This window comes from Mesocricetus auratus, unplaced genomic scaffold, assembly GCF_017639785.1.
Source record: "Mesocricetus auratus isolate SY011 unplaced genomic scaffold, BCM_Maur_2.0 Super-Scaffold_100010, whole genome shotgun sequence".
NCBI lineage: Eukaryota > Metazoa > Chordata > Mammalia > Rodentia > Cricetidae > Mesocricetus > Mesocricetus auratus.
This window is the reverse complement of record NW_024429194.1, coordinates 30,527,577-30,550,103: the sequence shown is the minus strand read 5'-3', so window position 1 is coordinate 30,550,103 and position 22,527 is coordinate 30,527,577. Positions and strand designations below refer to the sequence as shown.

General features: G+C 49.5%; 1 protein-coding gene across 1 annotated transcript in view; it reads right to left on the bottom strand.

The window, feature by feature from the left end:
* Nucleotides 1–9,393, bottom strand: part of Pax3 (paired box 3) — a 93,361-nt gene extending 83,968 nt beyond the window's left edge. The window contains exons 1-4 of the mRNA XM_040753248.1: nucleotides 8,975–9,393; nucleotides 7,590–7,825; nucleotides 6,203–6,332; nucleotides 4,979–5,113 (exon numbers count right to left, since the gene is read on the bottom strand). Coding sequence (XP_040609182.1) covers nucleotides 4,979–5,113; nucleotides 6,203–6,332; nucleotides 7,590–7,825; nucleotides 8,975–9,059 — 586 coding nt within the window. The 5' untranslated portion in view covers nucleotides 9,060–9,393. The remainder of the gene's footprint in view (nucleotides 1–4,978; nucleotides 5,114–6,202; nucleotides 6,333–7,589; nucleotides 7,826–8,974) is intronic.
* Nucleotides 9,394–22,527: the final 13,134 nt, after the last annotated feature.

The window sequence follows — 22,527 nt, the reverse complement described above, 5'->3', positions numbered from 1 at the left end:
TCTGTGTGGTTAAGAAGACCTCACAAAAGAAGGTGGCCACTGAGGGCCTTTTAATGGATGACAATGGTATCAACAAACAGCTCCTTAATCAATATTTGGCCAGAGCTGCAGAAAACTCCCCTTTCAGATTTTAATTCCTGGTTGTAAAACAACCCTAGAGCAGCCAGTGAGATAAGACACCAAGCTGACTGCTTAATTGCTGTTTAGTGGCTGGTGAGTTACATGGTAGGTTCTTGTCCCTAATAGTTCCTTAATCTTCATTTACTGAGGTGAATAAATAAGTTACCTGTCATAGGGCCCCACTGAACTGAAACTTTCCGGGTCCCAGGCCAGGCAACTCGTCACTGAGCTGTTCATTCTGCTGGCCAATTATTTCTGTATAACTTGAACGTTTAATCTCATGATTGTGTTTTGTTTTGTCCTCAGAATATTCATGGATGCTGAAACCGCTAGTTAAATGCAACGCTACTGTTCCTTTGACTGATTTCTGTATATTCCACTTGCCTGAACGGAGGCACACTTTCTGGTTCCACATCACCGCCCAGGTGAGTTTTATGACTCAGCCCTGGAGACTCTTAAATGACCCTTCAGTAATTATTACACACTGGAAGCCCCTACCTCCTGTTCCGGTGCTATCAACAATCACATCAAAACCCCAAAATAAACATATGATTTCGTGCATTAATTAGAAAATCTGTATGTTTTCAATAAAGCTACACAGTAAGTATACAGCAGTTACCCCAGTAAAAAAGAGGAAAAAGAAAGGCTAAGGACAGACCCCCCACCCTTACCTCCCCATTGTTCTGGCTAGGGAATGTTACTGCGGTGTGGTGGCCCTGTCATCGCCAATACATTTTTTTTTAAATGGGACACTTTCCTTGAGTAGAATTGTAAAGCCTTCAAAACTTTAAAATGTATCTCCAGCTCTAAATATGACGTTGAGAGCAGACTCCTGTCCTGGCAAACGGACTTGAGAATGGTCAGGAAGTGACCAGTAATAAAAGATCTGGGTCCAGAAATCTGTGATCTTGCTCCTGTTTTTTTTTTTAATCTGTGGGGAGGCTCAGCCTGTGACCCCACACCACCACACCAACCAGTTCCCTTCCCCACCAACAAGGAAGAAGCAAACGGTTTTGCTTTTCCCTCACTACTCCCTCCATCCGAGAGTGCTTTTCAAACAATCCACTGGAAACGAAATATTGCAAGAACTTTACTCCTCCCCCCCCCACCGCCCGCTTTGGTCTTTATAGACATTCATTTTTTAATCTGACGTCATTTGTCATTAATTATTGTAAAGATCGTGAACTTACACACAAAACGAGCTCAAGAAAAACTTAATTTCTGAAAATAAAAAAAGCAATTTTTTTCACAAAAGAAAAAGGGAAGGTGAAGGGAATATAGGCTCCCAGAGGTCCTGTGCCAGAAATCTCTCGGTTTTATCCTTGCGATTGTTGCAAACTTCCCACACTTATTTGAGATTTTATTTTTAAAAGGGGGGGGAAGAGTCCCGTGAAAGCATGTCTCGAGGCCCAATCAAAACATCAATTTGGCAATCTGGCCTCTTTCCCCTTGCGCTCCCGCACGGCCACTTCAAAGCCACGGCAACAAGTCCGTAATTGTAACGTTACATCTAAATATTTAAGCGGAAAGTCTTGCCGTCGCGTGTCCATCTACAGTCCCCGTCTGTCCGGTAATTCCATTACGGCACAAAGCAAAAATGTTGCCCAAAACTCACAAACAGGAAAAGCGTCACCCTGCTGAGAGAAAGGGAGGGGGTTGGGAGGTAGAGGAAGAGGAGGAAGGGGAGGGGGAGGAGGGAAAAGGAGGGGAGGAGGAGGAGGAGAGGATGATGAAGGAGCAGTTTCTATCGATTAGTCACCGCTTTTGTGTTAAGGGCTTTCTTTAAAATAAGAAAAAAAAATGGGGGAGGTTGCAGAAATTTCACTAATGTGAGCCTCAGGCTAGGGAGGGAAGAAAAAAAAAAAGAGGAGAAGAAGGGGGAGGCGGGCTGTGTCTAGATGAAAGTGAGAGGGACATAAAGGAGGCAATTGAGTCGGCTGCAGCCCGGCGAGCTAAGCTGCGGGCCGGCCGAAGCGCGGGGAGGGGCGGCGCGGCGCTTTGGCGCAGGGCGCAGCAGCGGGGGCCCCGGCTATTGTGGCGGCGCCCGCGGGCCCGCTCTGCTGCGCCGGGGGAGGAACAGAGGCGCCCATTGAGCTGCCGCAGCCTGGGGTGCCTGAGCTCGGACTCCGCTGGTCCGGCTGCGCCTGCTCTGTCTGCACCGCTGGCCAAGGACAGGGTGGAAGGTTCCCGACCGCACATCCCTCTTCTTTCACTACTGTGCTGCAGCAGGAAGGATGGACTCAGCTGGGGTGTACAGAGCCTGGGCTTCCCTTGGAGCACAGGGGTAGACGCAGCCGCTGCTGGTGCTGAGCAGGATTGGACAAGGGAGGAGGAAAGTTGGTGAAGGCAAAAGGGATCAGAGAGAGAGAGGAGAGAGACAGAAGAGGGAGAGAGACAGAGAGAGAGAGAGAGAGGGAGGGAGGGAGGGAGGGAGGGAGGGAGGGAGGGAGGGAGGGAGGGAGGGAGGGAGGGAGGTAAAGGTTCTGACCTCTGTCTGGGTGCCTTTCCCCCAGCATCCAAGCGTCTGCCAAGCAGACCCCAGGCCAAATTTGTGTCCAGGAAAGCCAATCTCAGCAGCAGGTACCAGGCCCATCTGGCAAGAGCACACAGCAGTGGTGGGGACACCCAAAAGTCCCTCCTCCGCCAGCTTTTCCCTCCCCTTTGCCAGGACTCAGAAAGCCCTTTCTCAACATCCATTCTATTTTACAAGTGGAACCGCCAGAGACTTTTGATGCCGAAACAACAGAGGGGAATATTTGAGGTTTCCAGACTTCAAACTGCAGCTTACCCTATCCTTTATCTGGGCCCCTCTTGCCCTCCAGGGTTCATCCGGAAAGGAAGCTGGAGGCACTGGAGGGACCCAGGCTGAGTCTTCCTTGACAACCCCAAATTAAATTAGACTTCAGCCTCTGAGGGAGGGGCGTGTGTGTGTGTGTGTGTGTGTGTGTGTGTGTGTGTGTGTGTTTCAAGAACACAGCCCCCACTGGGGGAAACACTCTGATTTTTAAAAATGGTAGCAATTGGCCTTGAATGGCAGCCGGCCCAGCGAGGCGACCCAAAAGACTAGAAACATTTTGTAGGTGAAATGGCCACTTTTTCCACGCTGGAGAGTCCATAAAACTTCCTGGCTCAGCAGCTACTGGGGCTCATTGAATAATTCATCCCTCATTGCAAGCCCATAATGTCTATTCTGGGCCCTTTGTGGGGCTGTTTTCTCTTCTTTTCTCCTTGAATTATAAAAAGGCTGCCTTCCTTTGTTCACATCAAGCTGCTCCGAGCCCAAGCTTTGTCTGGGCCAAGCTAAAGTGTGAGTTTCAATGGACTCTCCAGGCTTTGTCTCCCAAGTTCATCTCCAAGTGTAGATTGTGTAGAGAAGGCCTTCTTTGTAAACGCTGGAAAAGTTGTACAAATGTTTGACCAGCTCATTTGAGACGTTTTGTCTCCTGGGCCTTGGTTGTTGCTGCTGCTAGGGACGGGCTGCTCTGCCTGGCTGCCACGTCTAGCAACAAGTAGCAAAGCCATGGGCCCCCGGCAAGGCCTGTCCCATAAGGAAGGACTCTACTAGCCTCTGCGTTAGGAGCTCATTGGGCCTGGGTCCTCAGCCTTCTTTTGTCATAGCACCTTTAGACTGCAGCTAGGGCTGGAATGAAAAACAGAGGTGACCACAAATGCATCTGTCCAGGCTTACACAGACTTCACAGAAGCCCCTGCTGTAAACACAGAAGTAGCAGTATGTTCGTTCTCCCTGCTCAACCCCCTTCCATTCGAGGTGCCTTTTCTTGATTATATGTGAGCCCTAAAGCATCTGGGTTCCCGTTTATTAGAAGTCGGGCACTTGGCTGCTACCGTCCAACTCTAAATATGAGTGTGCAGCTTTTGTACAGTTGTCCCAAGGCTGCACAATGAAGGTAAAAAAGAGAGATCCAGCAATCTGTGCGCTAGAGCCAAGTTTCTCCTAGTTCATCTCAGAAAGCCCTGGTAGAAATGGGTTCTTTCTTTCTGTAAACCTTTAGTGTTGAAGATGACTCCAAGCAGGTAATAGGGAAACAGCCTGTAATTCTCCATCCCCTGGAGGGAGATTTTTCTTTTGGTGCTGACAGGCCATAGCCAACAAGGAGTGGGTGGTCTGTACCCCTGGGGGACAGAGGGGGACAGGACTGGGAGCTCAAGAACACAGATCCCTTTGACCCAGATCCCTATAGCACACTTGGGCATGGTCAGTTACTTGCCAGACACACACAGGTTATAACCTCATCCCATTTGAAAACAACTGAAAAGTAGCCAGCTTATGTTCACACACGTGCAAACACACATGTAGAAGGCAGCAGAGGTTAGGGCAACATTAGGCTCCCACTGTCCAGGAGAATCATATTCTTATTAATTCTCACCCACACGCACAGTTTTTCCCGGAGTGTGAAAGCTACTTCAAACTCCATAGTCTCAGCCCATATAATTTCCTTCAGAGAGCTTAGCTTCCATCTAGGAAGTATCCACCTGCAACACATTTCAGACTTCTTAACTCCAAGGAACTAGAAGTGATGGAGATTAAAACTCACAATACCTTAGAGTTAGTATTATTGGAGTGTGGCTCGGAGGCACAGCACTTGCTGATTGTATGTGAAGTCTCAGATTTGAGCACCAGGAAAATAAAGTAAAGGTTAGAATAGAGAAGATTTTTGTTTAATGCCAAGTACCTCTCTGGTCTTTGGCTTGAATGTCCTTCCCGAGAGTAGTAGCTGTGACCAAGGCCGGAATTGAGTTATGAGATGAGCCAGGCCGGTCTGCGTTTGCGCAGACCCACAAGTCTCAGAACCAGCGTTCGCGCTGTAGGAGCGCACGGCCCACTGGGGCCCCTTACCTCGCTCGCTCAGGATGCCGTCGATGCTGTGTTTAGTCTTTTTCTCGCTTTCCTCTGCTTCCTTCCTCTCTAGATCCGCCTCCTCTTCTTCTCCTTTTCCAAATTTACTCCTTAGGATTCGGCTGATGGAACTCACTGGAGATAAGAGGAGGAAGGGAGCACAATTGCTTGAGGGGCTTTGAGAGGAGTCAGGAATGAACCCAAAAGAGACCTCAAAGGCCCAGCCTAGGCTCTCAACCCACTCCCTGCCAGGACTCATTGCTGAGTCCCGCACCTGGTGGCATCCCGGTCCTACTGCATTCTCTCTTCTCTTAAGCACCCCCCCCCCACACACACACTTTCATTAAACTGGAACTAGAAACTGGAAATCTCGCAGCACCTCCAATTCAGAATCGAGAAATGTTTGTTACCGCTGTCCCTCTCGGCTACTGGCCTCTGAACACCCTAAGAAACTTCACCGTATCTCCTCCCAACCCGAAGACACTGGGCCCCAAAGTCCTGGGAAGAAGAACTCCAGAGGGCCTGTCGCCTGCAAATCAACTTGTTTTGAGGCTAGAAAGGGTTTGAATTTCAACTGCAGAATCATTCCCTATTGTAAAAATCAAAAGAAAACGCACTCTGTCCGATTTATTTTTTCCAGATTCCAGTCTGGTAAACAAATCCATGCTCTGAAATATATCGTTCTTACAGAGGGAAAAAGGGAGTTTCCTTTTAATTAAAAACAAACTCTTCCCGCGCGGAGACCCAGCGCTAGCCTGTCTTCCCCGGAACCTCTCCCCAGCTGCCAGGATGTTGGACGGACCCTGGAACTCCCGGGAAATCGGGTCCGGGTCGAATTTTCACCCCTTTACTGTGTCAGCCAACTCTCCACCGGTAGGGCTTGGATATCTCCCTTCAGTGGAAGTTACCAAAGCATTTGTTTCTCTTTAGAAGGAAACATCAATATTAATAATTATTAGGCCTGTGCCCCGCGTTTCCGTCCCAGCCTCCTTAGTAGAAATCCCTTTGTGGGAAACCTCAGGTCGTCCCTGAAAGCCACCACCCTGGCGATCAGCAGTTCACCCAGTGCTCCATAAAACATCAAGAATGTCTGGCTTGTAAATATTTCAGGGCAGCCTCCCAATAGCCACGATGGATAATTGGGGAGATTTTTATGACTGGTATGGCCCGTTGGAGTGTGAGACTGACGGTCGCGCCTCCGGGAAAAGTTAAAGGATCCAGTACCTGAGGGCACAGTGTTCCGGTCACAGACAGCGTCCTTGAGTAATTTGTCTCGGATTTCCCAGCTGAACATGCCCGGGTTCTCTCTTTTGTATTCCTCAATTTTCTTCTCCACGTCAGGCGTTGTCACCTGCTTTAAGAGAATAGGCGGGTGGTGCGTTGGTACCCAATATTAAGAACCAGATGCGGTGCCTCTGCTTCATGGCCTGTCGGATGACCCTTCCTATATACTCTGGGAATGTCCCTCTGCTTAGCCAAAGAACTTTAATTCAGTTTAGAAAAGAGTAGACCGGAAATTTTCTCATTCTGGGCAGCCTGGAGACCTTCTTTCTGCCTGAAGATACAAGGGGGACCAGATTAAATTTTTTTAAAAAAATTGTAAGTTTGGAGGTGAAGGTTGTATTTTCTGGTCCACTAGAAACCCCACCGAATCCACACAAAAACGAAACTGAAAGGAAAATGCTTGAAAGAACCACAGAAAAATCAAATTAGGTCAGTTCCAAAGAGGTCAGATCTAAGCTATGGGAGTATTAGGATGAGATTTCAAAGGCCATCTATCTAGGTTGTATTGTTGTTGTTTTTAATTAGACAAACATAGATAGCTTGAAAAATGTCTCTTTCACTCACTCCTATGATTCTCGCTCAGGTTAAGAGAGAAAATGGGGAGGGAGGGAGACTGGGTTTGGGAGTCATCAGTGCCCATTTGACTTTGCCCCGCTGGCAACTAGAAAATCATACTGGCTTCTCTGCATAACCCAAGGAGAAGGCAGGCCTCGTATAATCTCCTCCCTCTCCGGAGCGGGACTTTGTTGCTTATTAAAGAAAACTAACATGATTTAAGGAACTCACCAAACTGCTTCTTAAAAAATGGAGTCAAGAGGCTTATTATAAAGAAAACTAATAGCCCTGACTTTTGACTTCTTGAAAACATTTTGCACCGGTCGGGAGCGGTGGTTGAGGGGCGTCAATGCTGGGAGAAAACTATTCGAGAACCAAATTGGGATTTTTAGCTTCATTCTAGGAAGGTGGTACAGTGAGTGGGGGTTGGGAAGACACGGGAAAATCAACAACTGGTGGGCTTGCTTTAGGCGTTTATTACAATAATTTGATGAAGGCTCCAAGGCTCCCAGGCATTAAAAACTGTTACCTTCCTTTGCCAAAGAAATGCTAGCAGTTTTCCAAATTTCAAGGACCACCAGTAACCACAACTGAGCTCTACACACACACACACACACACACACACACACACACACACACACACATCACTCCTTCCTAGATATGAAGGTACAGTACCTCCCTTGGAAAGCCCCTTACTCCCTGCTAGACAGTGCCCACTCCCCACCTGCTGGACCACTGACCCCAAGTCCAGGAAACTAGGCCCCAGGCTCACCTTGGGCTTGCTGCCTCCAATGGCACCAGGACGAATGGAGCCCGTCTCTTGGTACCTGCACAAGATCTTAGAGACGCAACCGTGGGACACGCGCAGCTGGCGAGAGATGACGCAAGGCCGAATGCCGTGGTGGGCCATCTCCACGATCTTGTGGCGGATGTGGTTGGGCAGAGGCCTGCCGTTGATAAATACACCTCCGAGCTGGTTGACCCGGCCCTGGCCGAGGGGAGTGGACACTGGGAAGAGAACGCAAAGACAGGGTCCAGGCGAAAATCATTTAGGAAGACTCGAAAGCAGCAGAGAGACGAAAGAGCCTAACTCTGCGTCCTTCCGGCCAGCCCTCCGGTGACAGTCAAACACTAACTACCAGCCTTTGGACTCCCAGTCCCGGACCCTTACGGTTATGATTGTTTGATTACCCACTGCAGAGGCATATAATCTTTTTTGGAAATTGAGTAATTGCTGCAAGATAACTTGCTGCAGAGACACAGTTTTCTCTTTTGGGAGGTGGGGGCGTGAGTGCGGTAAATTGGAGGACTGGAAGCCTAGAATGTCTGGCGATGACTGGGACTAAATCCTGCTGGAGCACACTGACAGTCTTTAGTGTTTCCAGATTAGAGTGTAGTAGGCAAGAATCAGGGAGGATCCGGAAAGGAGACACGGGTGACAGCGCGTATCACCTGTTACACCTCGGAAATAAAAAACTGGCGGTGAGCCTGGTTGTGACCACCACGGCCGCGATTACCGCTCTTGCACGCTGAATTGTACTGTGGACTGCTCTTACTTCCCAAATTGTTTGATAGAGTTTGGGTTTGCAGTAATTTCTACCTTCCCGAAATTTACCCAAACCTTCAAACAAGCCAAAAGACATCCCCAAACATGTTCGAAACTTCGAGATGCCTCTTGAGTTGATTGGAACCTAATCAATCAACACCAAAACTTCCAATTAGGGCGGACCACCTCAGTTTTCCCTAGCAGGAAAATTCTTGCCGAACTAACTGGAGTTTTTGAAAAGTGGGCGCAGCCGGGACAATTTCGTAGTAACTTTGCGTGGACAGAAAGAACTTGTTTCCGCTGCTGCGAAGCTTGTCCACCTTCATCACGGCAGCAACTCCAAAACAGCCGGGTAAAGTGGAGCCGTCAGGAGCAGGCCGAGCAAGCTCCGAGGGTTTGTGTAGAGTACGGTGCTGCGTTTGCAGCCTGAAAGTGGACTAGGGCTTCTCTCCCCTCCGCGAGACCCCCTCCCGACTATTGCTCCTTAGGATGGGAAGTACGGAGGAAGAGGCTCCGGGGAACGCACGACTCCAAGGCCCTGGAGACCTGGAATGGGGTGCGGCAGCCAATCCCAGGCCCCGGGATCCGGATGGGCTGAGGCCCTAACATACCTTCCAGCGGGAAGCCGCTGCGTGGGTAATTCTGCCCCGGGCCGGGCCGCATCATCCTGGGCACAGCGCCGGCCAGCGTGGTCATCCTGGGGGCAGCTTCGCTCGCAAATTATATCCAGGTGAAGGCCAGACGGAAGAGGGAGCGCAATGCGGTGGGTGACCCTCGGGAACTCTCCAGATCGCGGAGAGCTCCTCCCCAAAAAGAAGGCAGGAGAGAGAGGCGGGGCGCAGGGGGGGGGGCTGCTAGCTCTAAGTTCACCCGCTCCAGAGGAGTCCCTAGAATGAAGGATTCTAAACCCAAGGCGGACAAGTTTGGTGAGAGTCTGGCCCCTCAGCCGGGGCCACTGGCAAGAGTGCTCAAAGAGCCAAGAAGCTCGGGGGCGGGAGGGCGGTGACGAAGCGGGAGCACGACCCGAGTCTCCTCCCGTCGTGACACCGAGTGCTGGGATCCAGACTAGGGAGCATTTATTAGTTCTTTCACCCAAAGCTTGGTCAGAAGCCCTGAGCTGCGATTGGCCGACGAGGAGACCGTCCGGGTGGCGAAGACAGGCGCTGATTGGGCGACAGAGGCTACTTTCTCTTCCCATCCCTGACAGTGCCCAGGCCTCCATCGACCCAAAGAGGGACCAGCTCTGTGTCCCTTTCCCGAGAAAGAAGGGTAGACAGGCTGAAACTGGAAGAGGCTGTCTGGGGATGAGAGCGGCTGAGGATGGAGAAGGGCTCACTGTGTCTATCACTCTATGAGTGCGTCCCTCTGATCTCTTTGGTTTTCCATTCCTGTCTGTCTCTCCCTGATAGGCTTGCTCTGTCTCTTATTCTCTCTGTGTGTCTCTGCTTTTCACCTGTGGCTTTCTCTTTAGGGTTACTAACATGGGGGGGTGGGGGTAGGGTTACACATAAAAACACACATGGAGTCCCGGATGTATTTAGCTTTCTTTTCCCTGGTCTTCTCTGGGCCTGGGCTTGCTATTTGAGCCTCCCAGAGCGGCTCCTCTCGCGAAGAGTCCAGGATGTACCCAGAAGATCCTTTTGTTTTCCTTAGTCTGGGGCTAAAGGATAGGTGGGGTAGCCTTCAACATAGACAGTCGTGGCTAGTCCCCCCCCCCCCCCACTAGAAGTTGCAAGATAGGGAGGAGGATTCAGCTCCCTTTCTTGGTTTAAAAGCCTTTCTGGGAAGCCGGGACTCTAAATCTCACATACGCATCGATCCCCGATGCGCATGCATCTATATGTTGAAGTTTTGCCCGGCTGCAGCGTTTGTTCTCAGGAATTTATTATGGCATTCAGACTAAACTGCTGGAAAAATAAAAGGAGCAAAGTCTTGGCTAGGGGCTGAAGTGTCCCCAGCAGGATATGACGCCAGGAGTGTTGTAAAGACTGTCTGTCCTTAGAGAAGGTACCATTGTGCATAGCCTTTTATTTATAACTTGGTAAGTGCCAGCGAACTCGCCTCCTTTACACCCCCGAGTGCCAGCCCCGCGCTCTGCACTGCTCTTTATTCCCTTGAGTCTATTCAGGGACTGTCAGTCTGGGGCCCAGAGGTATTCAGGGCCTTAATCAATCAAAAGGATGAGAATCGGGCAGGTTTTTTCCCTTTGAAATAAAGGAAACAATGACTTCTGGGCTTCAAGTTCCCCCTTTTCCTTTTATGATATTTGAATTTTTCCTGCCCCTGAGTCCTCCACCCCTCTCTCTCTCTCTCTCTGTCCCTCTACCCCCATCTCCTTTGACAATTTTGACGTGAACTCAGGCCCCCAATCCTACTTCCCCACCCCCCTAATTAAGGCAAACTCAAGAGGCAAGATTGGTGGCGGTGGTGGCAGCAGGAGGGGGGCGGGGGCGGGTGCTGCTGGCTGTTCAAAGTTCCATGAGCTGGCCCTTTAAGAGTTCACTCCCAGGGGGAAAAGCTGGGTAGCTCTGTGCTCCCCCCAGAAGTCAAAAGGCTTCCTTGACCCTGGGAGCAAGCGAGACAGACCTCTGGGGACTCCAGAAAATGTCTGGACACCCCACCCCCACCCACCCACACTTGGGGGAGGAGCATTTGAGTTCACAGTGGAAAGCCCAGAAGCTATTTTTCCCCTGTCCTGCTTAACCAAGTTTTATATTAAATGATTCAGTTTGTCAAGGGACAACACTTTCTCACTTCCTTTTCTGGGACAGGAATCCTTCAAAGTCTGGGTACTCGTTTTGTAGGTCACGTTGACTTTCCCAAGTTTTTTGCCTCCCCATAACTGAGCCAGAGTCGGTTTGGTACTTTGTAAGGTCAGCTTTAATTGGTGGGGGAGGAGGGACCCAAGGTGAACTTCAAGAGGGTAAATTCAGGCTGCATACTCAGTGAAAAGGGATGGCTCCTTGAGGTTAGAGCCCTCTGGGACAGAGTCTCCTCTGTTATTCAGTTCAAGGCTTCAGCGATGTGACCCCAGTTCTACCGAGGACTGATCTTGCTAGAGAGCCAGCAATGGTGACTCGTTTGTAGTGGGTGACTGCAGATTCCTTCCTGGGTTCAGAAAGCCCTCTGGGACATTTCCACCTATGTATTGCCAGTTGAACAGCTCATGGGTGCCAGTTCAAGAGTACATTCACAAACCACTTAACCACCTGCTAGGAAAATGTATTCTCAGAGGCAGAGAGACCAGGACACCGGGACAAGGGCAGAGGCAAAGACTGGGTTCTTTTCCTTCCCTGCCCAGCACTCTCTGGTTCACATGCCACCAAAGAATAAAGGCCAAGCCATCTCTATCCAGAAGTCCCCAGGGATCTTGAGAGCACTGAGCAGACACAGCAGCTAGGTCATTTCCAAAGCTCCATGGTGAAGGCCAAGGTAGTGATGTTGGCTGAGGATCTCCTGACAGTGGCACCCACCCTGCCAAACCAAAGCAGGCAAACGAGACTTGGAAGAGGCCCACACAGGTTACTGCCCCCTGTCTGACAATTTGTGGTTCCCAGAGGTTTAGACGGTTTGGTTTGGGCTTCCCTCTTCCTTTTCCCTCAAATGTGTCTGGAAGCTGAAACCACCCTATCTCAACAGCCTGTATCAGTAGTCTCTACCCAGCTAGGAGCCGCTGGGCTAGCCAGTCCAGGTGCTCAATCTGTCCACAGTTCAGCCACTAATTGGACAAGTACGTGACAGCAGAGGCTCTAGGAGGGAGAAGCCAGCAGCACTATTCCTCAGGTACATGGCGAACCTCACATGTGTCCAGGGAAGTGACTGCAAGAAGCCTGTGAATAATTCTGGCATCTATCCCTGACATTCACATATTTGTAAAATGAAATTCGAGTCTTGAGTACAAAAACAGTATAACTTAACCCCTGCAACAAGTGGGGACTTTGTGCTTGACTCCTATACCCCCCCCCACGTTTTAGAGGTGTTTCAGGTAACACAGGTTAGACTGACAGCCCATGCTTAGTTCTTAGTTCCAAGTGGGTATGAATCTGGGGATCTCCATCCCAAAGGCCTGGAATGACTTCTGCTGGCGTGGGCCATGGGGACACTTTTCTTTATGCATCCTCCTTACTTGGGGGAACCATGCTTGAGCTTCTCCAGGCCTCCCAGAGACAACCTTGCTTACCCCAGAATTACAATCTATGTAAAAGAATGTTTAGAGAGAGGCGAGTAAAGTGGTGATGAAGGCCTCCAGGGATCTTTCTGCTGGATCTGGTGGGAGAGTCGCTGAGACAAGAACGGGCCTACAGGGGTTTGGGGGGGGGCACGACGCGTAGAGATTGCCGAGGTTGCTTGACTGCGCCACTGGGCGGCAGGATACAGTGGGACAATTGCCGAGGAACCCCCAGTCCTACAAAAAGGAGTAAAATAAAACTCTAGATTCCAGGCAGTGAGCTTCCTGACCAACAGTGTTAGCTACTGGTGAATGTATGGGTTAAACCCGCGGAGCAGCTCCGCCACCACAGCATCAACGGCGGTCATTTCGCATCCCAGCTCCACAGTCACTTGTCAAAAGCTTGGCGCCGCTCTTCTCTCCATCAAAAAATCAGGAAGGGTGAGCTCGGATTTAGGAGCAAGATGCAGATCTGGGCGCCGCATTGAAATGTCTGGGTGAGCCACAGGGTTTGTCCCTGTCATGCCCCTGTAGCAGAGAGGGCCTTAGGGAACTGGTGAGCGGGTTAGCAATAAAGAACATATGGTTTCTGGGAAAGAAAGAGTAAAGCAAAAGGAAAAAGGAAAGAAAAAGAGAGGAAGAGAAATTTTTTAAAGCAAAATCGAAAACCAGCAGAACAGGCAGAAACTGCATTTGTCTAGTCTTACAGAAGTTCATTTGCAAGATTTATCTTTATGTATACACGGATGGTGACCTACCACATCCAGGGGAGTCTTGTAAAGTAATGATAATGATAACGATAATGCTAATAAAAATAATAAATTAATCCTCTCTGCACACATTGATGGGAGTAAACTGAGAAGGAGGACTTGATCTCTAAAAGATCCAATTCCGTGACTGTCTGTGCATGTAGGTCTGGCTCTGATATGTCGTGGTTAGAGGGTAAGGAGAAAGGGCTTTCCTTAGCCAGAGCACAGGCTGACTGACTGACTGGGACCCGGAGCAGCCCAAGCTGCCTTTGTGCAGAGGCAGGCGGAGAGGTTAAATCCGGGGGAGAATAGTTAGGAGGAGTGAGTCAGAGAAGCAAGGTCGACAAACTTTCTAAGGACTGCTGACTTGAATAAAAAGGTAGGCGAATGACCCTCCCAGGAATTCCGGTTCCAGAGAGAATGGACATAAGGACACTATTGCGAATCCTGCTCTAGAGGCTCTGGAGGCTGACTGGGTGGTGGAGCAGGAAAACAGTGGTGAGGTGGCCGGCGGGCGAGGTAACAGGCGTATGGCTGGAATGAGTGCAGACCTGTTTCTGAGTCATCCCGGTGCTGGCGTCAGGGCTGTGGGCTGACGCCGCTCCTCTGGATCCGATCCCTTCGACCCACAGATTTTTGTGTTGGATGATTTCAATCCGAAGGATGAGGGTCAACTGACTAATAGGAACAAGAAAGGAGAAAAGTCGAAAACCAACGTTCAAGTGCAGGGTGTCCCCGCCGAGCCTGGCCGCTAGTCACAGGGGAATCATGACTTCTGGAGGCAGCCCTTGTGTGCCCAAGTCCCGCAACCCTGGGGCATTAAAGGCAAAACTGGGGCGGGAGACGCTGCAGTCAACTGGGCCGAGGAATCTCAACAGGTGGAGGAGGCAGGCTTTCCAGCCTCCAAGCTGGATTCGATCTGGCCAAAGCACTGCAGGCACGGAGCTAGTAGGGGACAACCGGAAGCTGCCATGTGCACCTGCCTGGAAGATATTCACAGCCAGAGAGTGCGTTCAAGGCAGCGACTAGGCAACTTAGCTAGGCAGGGAGGGACTGCTGTCTTCAAGATCCTAAGACTTTCTTACAGTGAAGAGGATAGATAGAAGAGGAAATGGGCGGGGGAGATGAGGTGGGAGACACCGAGAAAGAAGTAAAAAAGAGTGCAAGAAAGGAAAGAAGGAGCGAAAACCAGAATCACCCTGCGTTGGCAGACTCGATAGACATGACTTGTTAAGTTCCTATCTAGACTTTAAACCGTTTCTCCATCTCCAACTTTTCTTCACACCCTCACCCCCGCCCCCGCCAGAGGAAAATACTCATCCCCTTTAAAAATACAATTTCTTTTCTCTAGGCAAGAGTGAGAGCAGAATTATCTTGAATTCTGAGCTTGGGAACAGGAGAATCACACCAAGCGTAACTCTGAACAGATGAAAACTGACCATCTTGGACAATGAAACGAAGCAGCAGCCAGAGAGACGCCAGAATTTAGCGCGTGCAACTGCCGTGCAAGCGCCGCCGACAAGGCCCTCTCAAAGTCGTGTTGCAGATAGCTGTCCGGGGTCCGCGTGGTGGCAAATCACTAAAGTCACTGTGGAAGACTTGTCCCTTCTTGAGACAGATTAAAAAAAAAAGATAAAGCTTTGCGAGGGGTATTCCAATTCCCATCACAGAGCCAAGAGTCAAGACAAGTAGCCCCAAGAGGAATGCGCGTCAGAGAGCCTTTCTTCTTTCTTCTTTTCTTTTCCAAACGAAATCTAATACTATCTGGCTGCAAAAATATATATCACCGGTTCTGAGTCTGAAAGATTAACATTCGGATACGTAGGAAATGTAATCTGCATGGCTAATTGATTCTCAGCGTATCAGTTTAAAGGATAAAGATCGATATCTGCATATGATGGATATTGTATTAATAGGGACATAAATAAAGGCCGAAGAGTCGTTACCGAAACCTTTGAAGCTGCTTCCTGGCTCTGCCGCCCTTCTAGGGGCCACTCTGTCACCGCCACCTTCGGCAGAGTTGGAAGTACTGGCTTATTCCACTGCAGAGGGAGTGGAGTCGACCTAAGAACAAGAGAGGATTTTTAAAGAACCCCTTTTCTCCAGGACTGGTGGAGATGAACTGTAAGGGGGGGGGGGGGGAGCTGGGGTGAACTTACCACACTCGGATACCTAGAAACTCAGACACACTAACGCGCAGGGGGTGGGTTTCCGAGTAAACCTGAACGTCAGGAAAAGGGAGCCAGCGCTCATCCACCTCGGCCTCGGCTCCCAGAATACTTCCCAAAGACCTAGGAAAAGCCAGAAGTGGGTGATTCTGGGTGTGTGTGGGGCTAGGGATCCAGCTGGTGCCCTCTGGGGGGGGTCGGAGGCAGCTCAAAAGGCTAGTGTCCTCCACAGGGAACTGGTGAGTGCCCTCCCCGGCAGGCCACGTCTTCAGAAGAAAGAGAGGCTCATCCAGAGCACAGGGTCTGGAGGGAATTTAGAGGTGAGCCCCGGAAATGGACCTTCCTAGACAGCGGGACGAAGAAATGAAGAAATGAAGGTGGAGTACCCGGATCCCTACGAGAACCCCTTCACCCACTTATTGCCAATTAGCCTTGAGTGCTACTGGCCTCCTCCACAGCGGAGCTCAAGCTCGCACTGCCTAGAGAACATTCCCAATGCAAATAAATCACCCTCGGCGACCCCCCTTCTCCATTAATTAAGAGAGACATTACGACAAAACGAGTGTAATCTTTATTAATTACTCAGCCCTCAGAGCGCGGCTCGCATCAATCACGCCCAAAGCGAAAGTACCGCGCACGCCAGATCTTTTCCCAGAGCACTTTTGGAAGACTAGAAATGTCACCACTGCTTTCATCTTTCCGGGTTGTGCCCGCAGCGCAGCGGCGGTCAGCTCCAGCGACCCAGCAGCGCGAATGCCTTTGCTACAAACCCGAGTCCTCCCTGCCTCTGGCTCCCGCTGCCTGGCCTCGGCAAAGGAAAAGCCTCCTCCCAAGATCATCCCTTATTTGGGTATTGCTTGTTTGCATGCACAGGAGCGTTCGGGAGCGGTCCTGGCCCATACACACCCTCCATCCGTGTCCTCTCTTGGCTCCTGCAACTCCCGGTTGTCTTCCAACTTCTGGTGTGCAGAGAAGAGCCTGATACAAGTCCGATTCTCCCAGGGCCCAAACTCTGGCAGTGCTGTCATCCTGGGAGATCATCGCTCGGCCCTCTTGGTAGGAAGAGGAAGTAAAGGCCTCGTCCAGTCTACTTCCCCAGGACAATTATGAGATCTTCCCTAAATAGTGAGGTAGTGAGAATTTTAGATGTTCAAGCCTTCTGGTCCCCTAAGGACATAGTTAGTGCCTGAATCAGGTGCCTGTGCTGAGGCAGGGGCGCTCCAGCTCTTGGCAGAGAGAAAGATCTCAGCTTTCTGGTAGCTAGTGAAAAAGCTGGGTGGAAGTGGGGCAGGGATGGGGGTGGGGGCTGGGGGATAATTTCAGGTACTTCACCCCTATGGTGCTCTGCTTTTGGGAAGGCGGAGATTCTAGGTGCTTATGGAAGGATGCTCTGACAAGGAGTAGTTGTTATGACCACTCCTCCTGACCTGCCCGGAGTTGGCCTCTTGTCCTCCCTCTCCTTGCTCATCCATCAACAACACCCTAGCAAGTCATGTCCTCCCGGTGCCTTGAGTTTAGACTGTAGAGTCTGAAAGTCTCCCATTTCTGTAAGAATTAAAGGGTGTGTGTGGGTCTCAGGGCCCAAACCCAATAATGACCTCCAAGGCCCCAATGGATGACTTATGTATGACCTGAATACCCCTATTCCTATACTCTGAGGGACACTTTGCTCTGGTTTTGCAACCCAATTATAAACACTATATGAAGCCGAGCTTTGGCAGCACAGTCCTCCTCCGGGTACATAAACACTATATGAAGCTCCAGGTATATAAACACTATATGAAGCCGAGCTTTGGCAGCACAGTCCTCCTCCGGGTACATAAACACTATATGAAGCTCCAGGTATATAAACACTATATGAAGCCGAGCTTTGGCAGCACAGTCCTCCTCCGGGTATCCCTGTCCTTAGAGGCCTTGCACTATTCCTCTTTCAGCCTGATGTTCCTTTTGGAACTTCTCTAAGTGGAAAAGCCTAGCTGTCTTTAGAGGAGCTGAAGGAGCTGCCCCACCCTGGCCCACAGACTTGGGTATCTGTGTCTTGTGGAGAAACATACCCTGTGGCCTGCTTTGAGCAACTACTGACTGGAAAAACAAGGGGGGTGAGACTGGAGCAGAATGGGGGGCAGCAACCACCCCACCCCCAATCTGATCATGCTAGGAGCCCCTTCCTTTTCCCTGCCTCTTCATTGGCCAGGTGACACTTGGGCTGCTGTCCCTTCCTTGGAAAATTAATTTGTTCACAGGTCGCCTCCACAACCACAGGCAGTCACAAAATTCGGATATTTTCATCTCTCATCCTGGCCACCACTGACTGTAAATGGAGGTTTTATTTGACAGAAAATAAAATGCAGTGTTCAGGTCCTCATCCCCCTGAACCTGTTGCTCTCATCCACTAAACTGCAAAAAATTCTCTCCAGAAAATTAGAGGAGATGGCCATTCTAAGGAGTCAGCCATCAACCCCTGGCTTATGGATTTTCGAGGCAAGCAGAAAAGACACAAGGAGAGAGATCTGTGGCAGGAAGAACAGTGCACATAGGACCCTGCAAGTTGTTACCAGAAAGGCTTGGGTATCAGAGCATCTTTTAAAAGCCTGGGGAGTTTGGAGCCAAGAAGGAATAGATAGAGGTGACAACGCTGGGAGCTGGAAAAGAGGCTTCCAAACTCTCAGTACTGTGACAGTTCGCCTCAAGAGGACCACTCTCCTCTGTCTCCAACACCGGACACAGTAAGATGTCCCAGTAGCTTGGCTCTGTATCCACCGAAGAACAGAAAACTGTGGAAAGGGAATCACTGTAATATCTCCAGAGCTGGAGATAGTCTCAGAGCGACCACCAGCCCTGTCACAATAGACACATGAATGTCACCCTTTGTAATGGAAAGGGCCATCTCTGGAACACTGAACAAGATTCTCCTAGGGTTAGAGAATATTGATCCAAATGTCAGAAGAGCAGGAGCAAACTGTGTGGTTTCATTAGGGGACCCAAGAAAATGGGAGCCAGACCCAGGAGTTAATTCTCAGGAGCAGAATGTCAGAGCAGGCTGATAAGGACAAAACAAGATCTTTTTTTTTAGCTCAAAGCTAAAATAATAATAATAATAATACTGGAAAGAAGATTATTCCCAACTGGGTAGAGGGAGCCTGGAAGGATCACAGTCAGCAGGCTAGGATGACTGATTGTTTCAGATTGGAAGAGCATACCACTATCTGGAGATGGGAACTGAGTCCCATCTCAGTTCCCACTCTGTATGCCCAAGGAATGCATAGCTGGGGACAGCAGAACTCTTAGGTGAAAGGATCTTCTGGAAGGAAAACACGACAGCCACATTACTTAGCATTGACTTAGTGATTCAATTTGTTTCACTCTCAAGATTGAGAAGTTCCTTTGTTTAAAAACAGTGAAAGGATAAATAGAGGTTGGATGCTGCCATCTCAAATCATGAAATACAAGGCTCTTAGGAAAAATGAGTATATGTGAATAGCATACAAGGAACATGAGAATAACATCTGTCCTTGGAGAAGTTATAGAGCCCCAGCCTAGTGGCACATACTTATAATTCCAGCCCTCGGGAGGCCAACATAGTAGGATCAGGAGCTCTGGGTTAACCTAGGCTTCATATTGAGCTTAAGGCTAACCTGGGCTACATGAACCCTGTGTCAACAACAACAAAAGTCAAGAGTCACAATAAACAAAGTAACAAAACAAACATTATGGAAGTGTCAGAGTGGGGACTCCAGAAGAAAATGTCACCATCCCCTTTCCAGTACCACAATCTGATAAGCCACATCCCCTGCATTCTTCTGTCATCCTGCCTCAGCTTCTGTCTTATTCTATTAGACTCAAAGGACATGTCTAAAGTCCTAGCATTGGCAGCCTCGGAGCTCAGACAGCCTAAAGTTCCCTGGTCCAGCTGCCCAATTTTCCTACTCTAGCAAACAAATTAACCATCTCAGCAGAACTGGAGGAATCCATATGTACCGACAATGTTACTTAATTGTAAGACTAATACGTTTAGTGGCTGTATAGTTGATGCTGGCAGTGCTCTCAATTCACTTACAGCTCAAAAGGACCAGTTCACTAGCAGTAAAGCGCTCAGAGGCACTAATAAGCCTGCCCAAAGACACACAACTAGGAAACTCTGGTACTATTTTGAATTCAGATCAGTTAGTTGCAGATCACTGACAGCCAGAAATCCCCAATTTTCAACCAAATCAAATCCATAAGAGCAGAAATCAGGAAGCTACCTAAAAATTTTACTTTCTTTGTTTGTCTTGTTCTGGCTGTAAATAATTTTCAACAAATTTGCTTATTTGTTTGTTTGTTTATTTGTTGGATGATAGGGACTCACTCGGTAGCCCAAGCTGGCCTAGAACTCACAGCCTCTTGCCTCAGTCTTTCTACTCCTGGGATCCCAAACATAGGACATCACCCTCAGCCAAAGGCTGCCTTTGATGCTTCAAGAAAGCACGAAGCGAGCTCATCTTGATAGAAAAGAATTCAGAAATTTATTTAACCTCGGTGAACTTTTAAAAACACATATCCTGGTGTAAAGCCACTACAAACTTTTTGATTATTTTACACAGGTGTTTCTGCTTCTCTGGGGACCCCATTTTAGCCAAGAATTCTAGCGAGACATGTAACAGGCAAATGAGACATATAATAGGCACAAGACTATTTGCACAAAGACTTCTGGCTTCCCTGCAGCAAAGAGCTCTGGGTTTGGGAAGCGATACCATTGGGACTTCCTGAGGTCTCCATTGGCACTGAGCACCTGTTGCCTTCCTACTAACCACCACCACCCCACCTGCTTCTGCATCACTGTCCAGCAAGGTGGCACAGAGAGGACCTCAGCTCTAGGCACCAGCATGAAAGCCCCGACACCTTTGGGGGACCAAGGAGGGATTTACAAATCCTAAGGTTTCCATCTCTATCCCCCACTGACTCCCAGGTGATAGACACCCCCATCTGACAACTCTACCTTGTGAACTTGTAGGCCAGCCTGGCTTTGAACTGACAGCTGTCCAGTGCTCCCCAGTTGTCAGGGGGACAGGCACAAAACTGAAGCTGGCACTCACCAAGGGCTGATTCCACAACCCTAGATCTCCACCAAGCAGGAAAACCCAAGGAAAGAGACTGGGTACCTCTGTGAGATGTGGGTGGGAGTGGCTGGTGGGAACCCAGAGGTGTTAAAAACTCCATCTACTCATAATAATAATAAGAAGAATAACAATAGTAATACTCTCCAGACCCTGAAGATGGTAAATGTCCCAAAGAGACCTGAGGCTGAAAACCAAGTTTATACAAAGAAGGTCTGGGTGTGGCTATGAGAGAGCTCTTGCTTAGCTGTGGAAAGGCCTGAGCTACCCCGTGGAGGCAGGGAGAGACTAAACCAATCTTAGCTAAATAGGAATCTGGGTGACTGAGGGGATAAGACACTTAGACAGGGCTGGGGGTGTGACTTAATTGGTTAATTGTTGCTTGGCAGGTAGGAAGGCCCAGGTTCAACCCTCAACACCGAATAAAAGCTGGTGTGGTGGCTGTGACATGACCTGTAGACCAGCATAAAGCAAGCAAGCCAGCTAGGCTAGGGCTACGTGAGTCTCATGAGTCTCTCTCTCTCTCTCTCTCTCTCTCTCTCTCTCTCTCTCTCTCTCTCTCTCTCTCTCTCTCTCTCTCCCTCCCTCTCTCCCTCCATCCCTCTCTCCCTCCCTCCCTCCCTCCCTCCCTCCCTCCCCTTCTCCTTTTATCTCTTGCAGAAGAGATAGGTCATTGAGATGGATGGCTCACTTCTCCCATTTCTGGACTGTACCTTTGAGCCTGGGAGTAGTCCTGGTTCTCTCCTTTCTGGATCTCAAATGCTGTACGTGGGCCGAAAATTGGGACTTTGCAAATTCCAGGCTTCATTGCTAGAGGTCAGGAATTCTGTTCTGCTTAGGCAGCCGGCCCGGTGGGACAACAGAGAGGACCCCAGTCCCAGATGCTGGATTCTTCCCTGCTGACTCTAAGGCAGCAACCACCCCCCCTCCCACTCTCCACCCCAGTCTGCATCTTCATTGCAAAGGCTGCCCATAGGTCTTCCAATTGTGGCAGACGACGCCTGTGGATCCAGGGCAAGCTCTTCCAAGTCCATAGGCCCACCGGGAGTCATGACAGGTGACTGAACTCAAACAGAGGCTTGCTTTGCTTGGGGGGACTGAAGGCTGGTCTGTGTCAGGGCAAATCTATTTACACCTGGTTCCAAGGGCATGGAATTGATGTGCATGAGGAACTTGATAAAGGAGCCTAACATCTCTCCCAGTGATTATTTCAAGACCCAGCTAGCTAGCTCTGACACCAAAACTGGAGCCAAAATCCGCGCCTGTCCCCAGCACCAGAGGAGCTAGATGTAGCCCCTGGCTGTCGCTGGCCTCGGCTACGCAAAAAAAAAAAAAAAAAAAAAAAAAAAAAAAGTCGTTGCTGATTATTCAGAAATTGTCCCAAATCTTTGCTTGTTTATAGGTATCACTCCATTCCTCGGGGTCTGTGTGAGAGCACAGACGCCAAGATGGGTAGAAAAGTTCTCAGAAAAGCCTCACTTTCGAAGCACTGAGCCTAGGTTACAATAATCACAGGACACCGACACACACACACATCGACACACCGACACAGAGAGAGAAAGAGAGAGAGAGAGAGAGAGACAGAGACAGAGACAGACAGAGACAGAGACAGAGACAGACAGAGACAGAGAGAGACAGAGAGAGAGACAGAGACAGAGAGAGAGAACGGGTTCAACTATTAAATAGTCCTCCTCTAGTTCGAAACTATAACCACTTCCTAAATTCTAGTACTGCCCCTCTCCTTCCAGGAATTTCTATTTAAAACAAAACAAAAAACAAAAGTGGCAGGGTCGAGTTCATTAAAGTCAGATTAGGGAGACAGTGGCGTTTCATTAAGGTGTGAAATATATGGCTCCCAATTTTATCAGCTTAGAAAATCACCTGGGGCGCCCTTTAGAAATACCACCGCGCGCCCCGGGCCAATCAACAGAGGCCTCTGAAGGAGGGCGCTTCCGCATACTTCTCCCAGCCCGCCAGGTAACT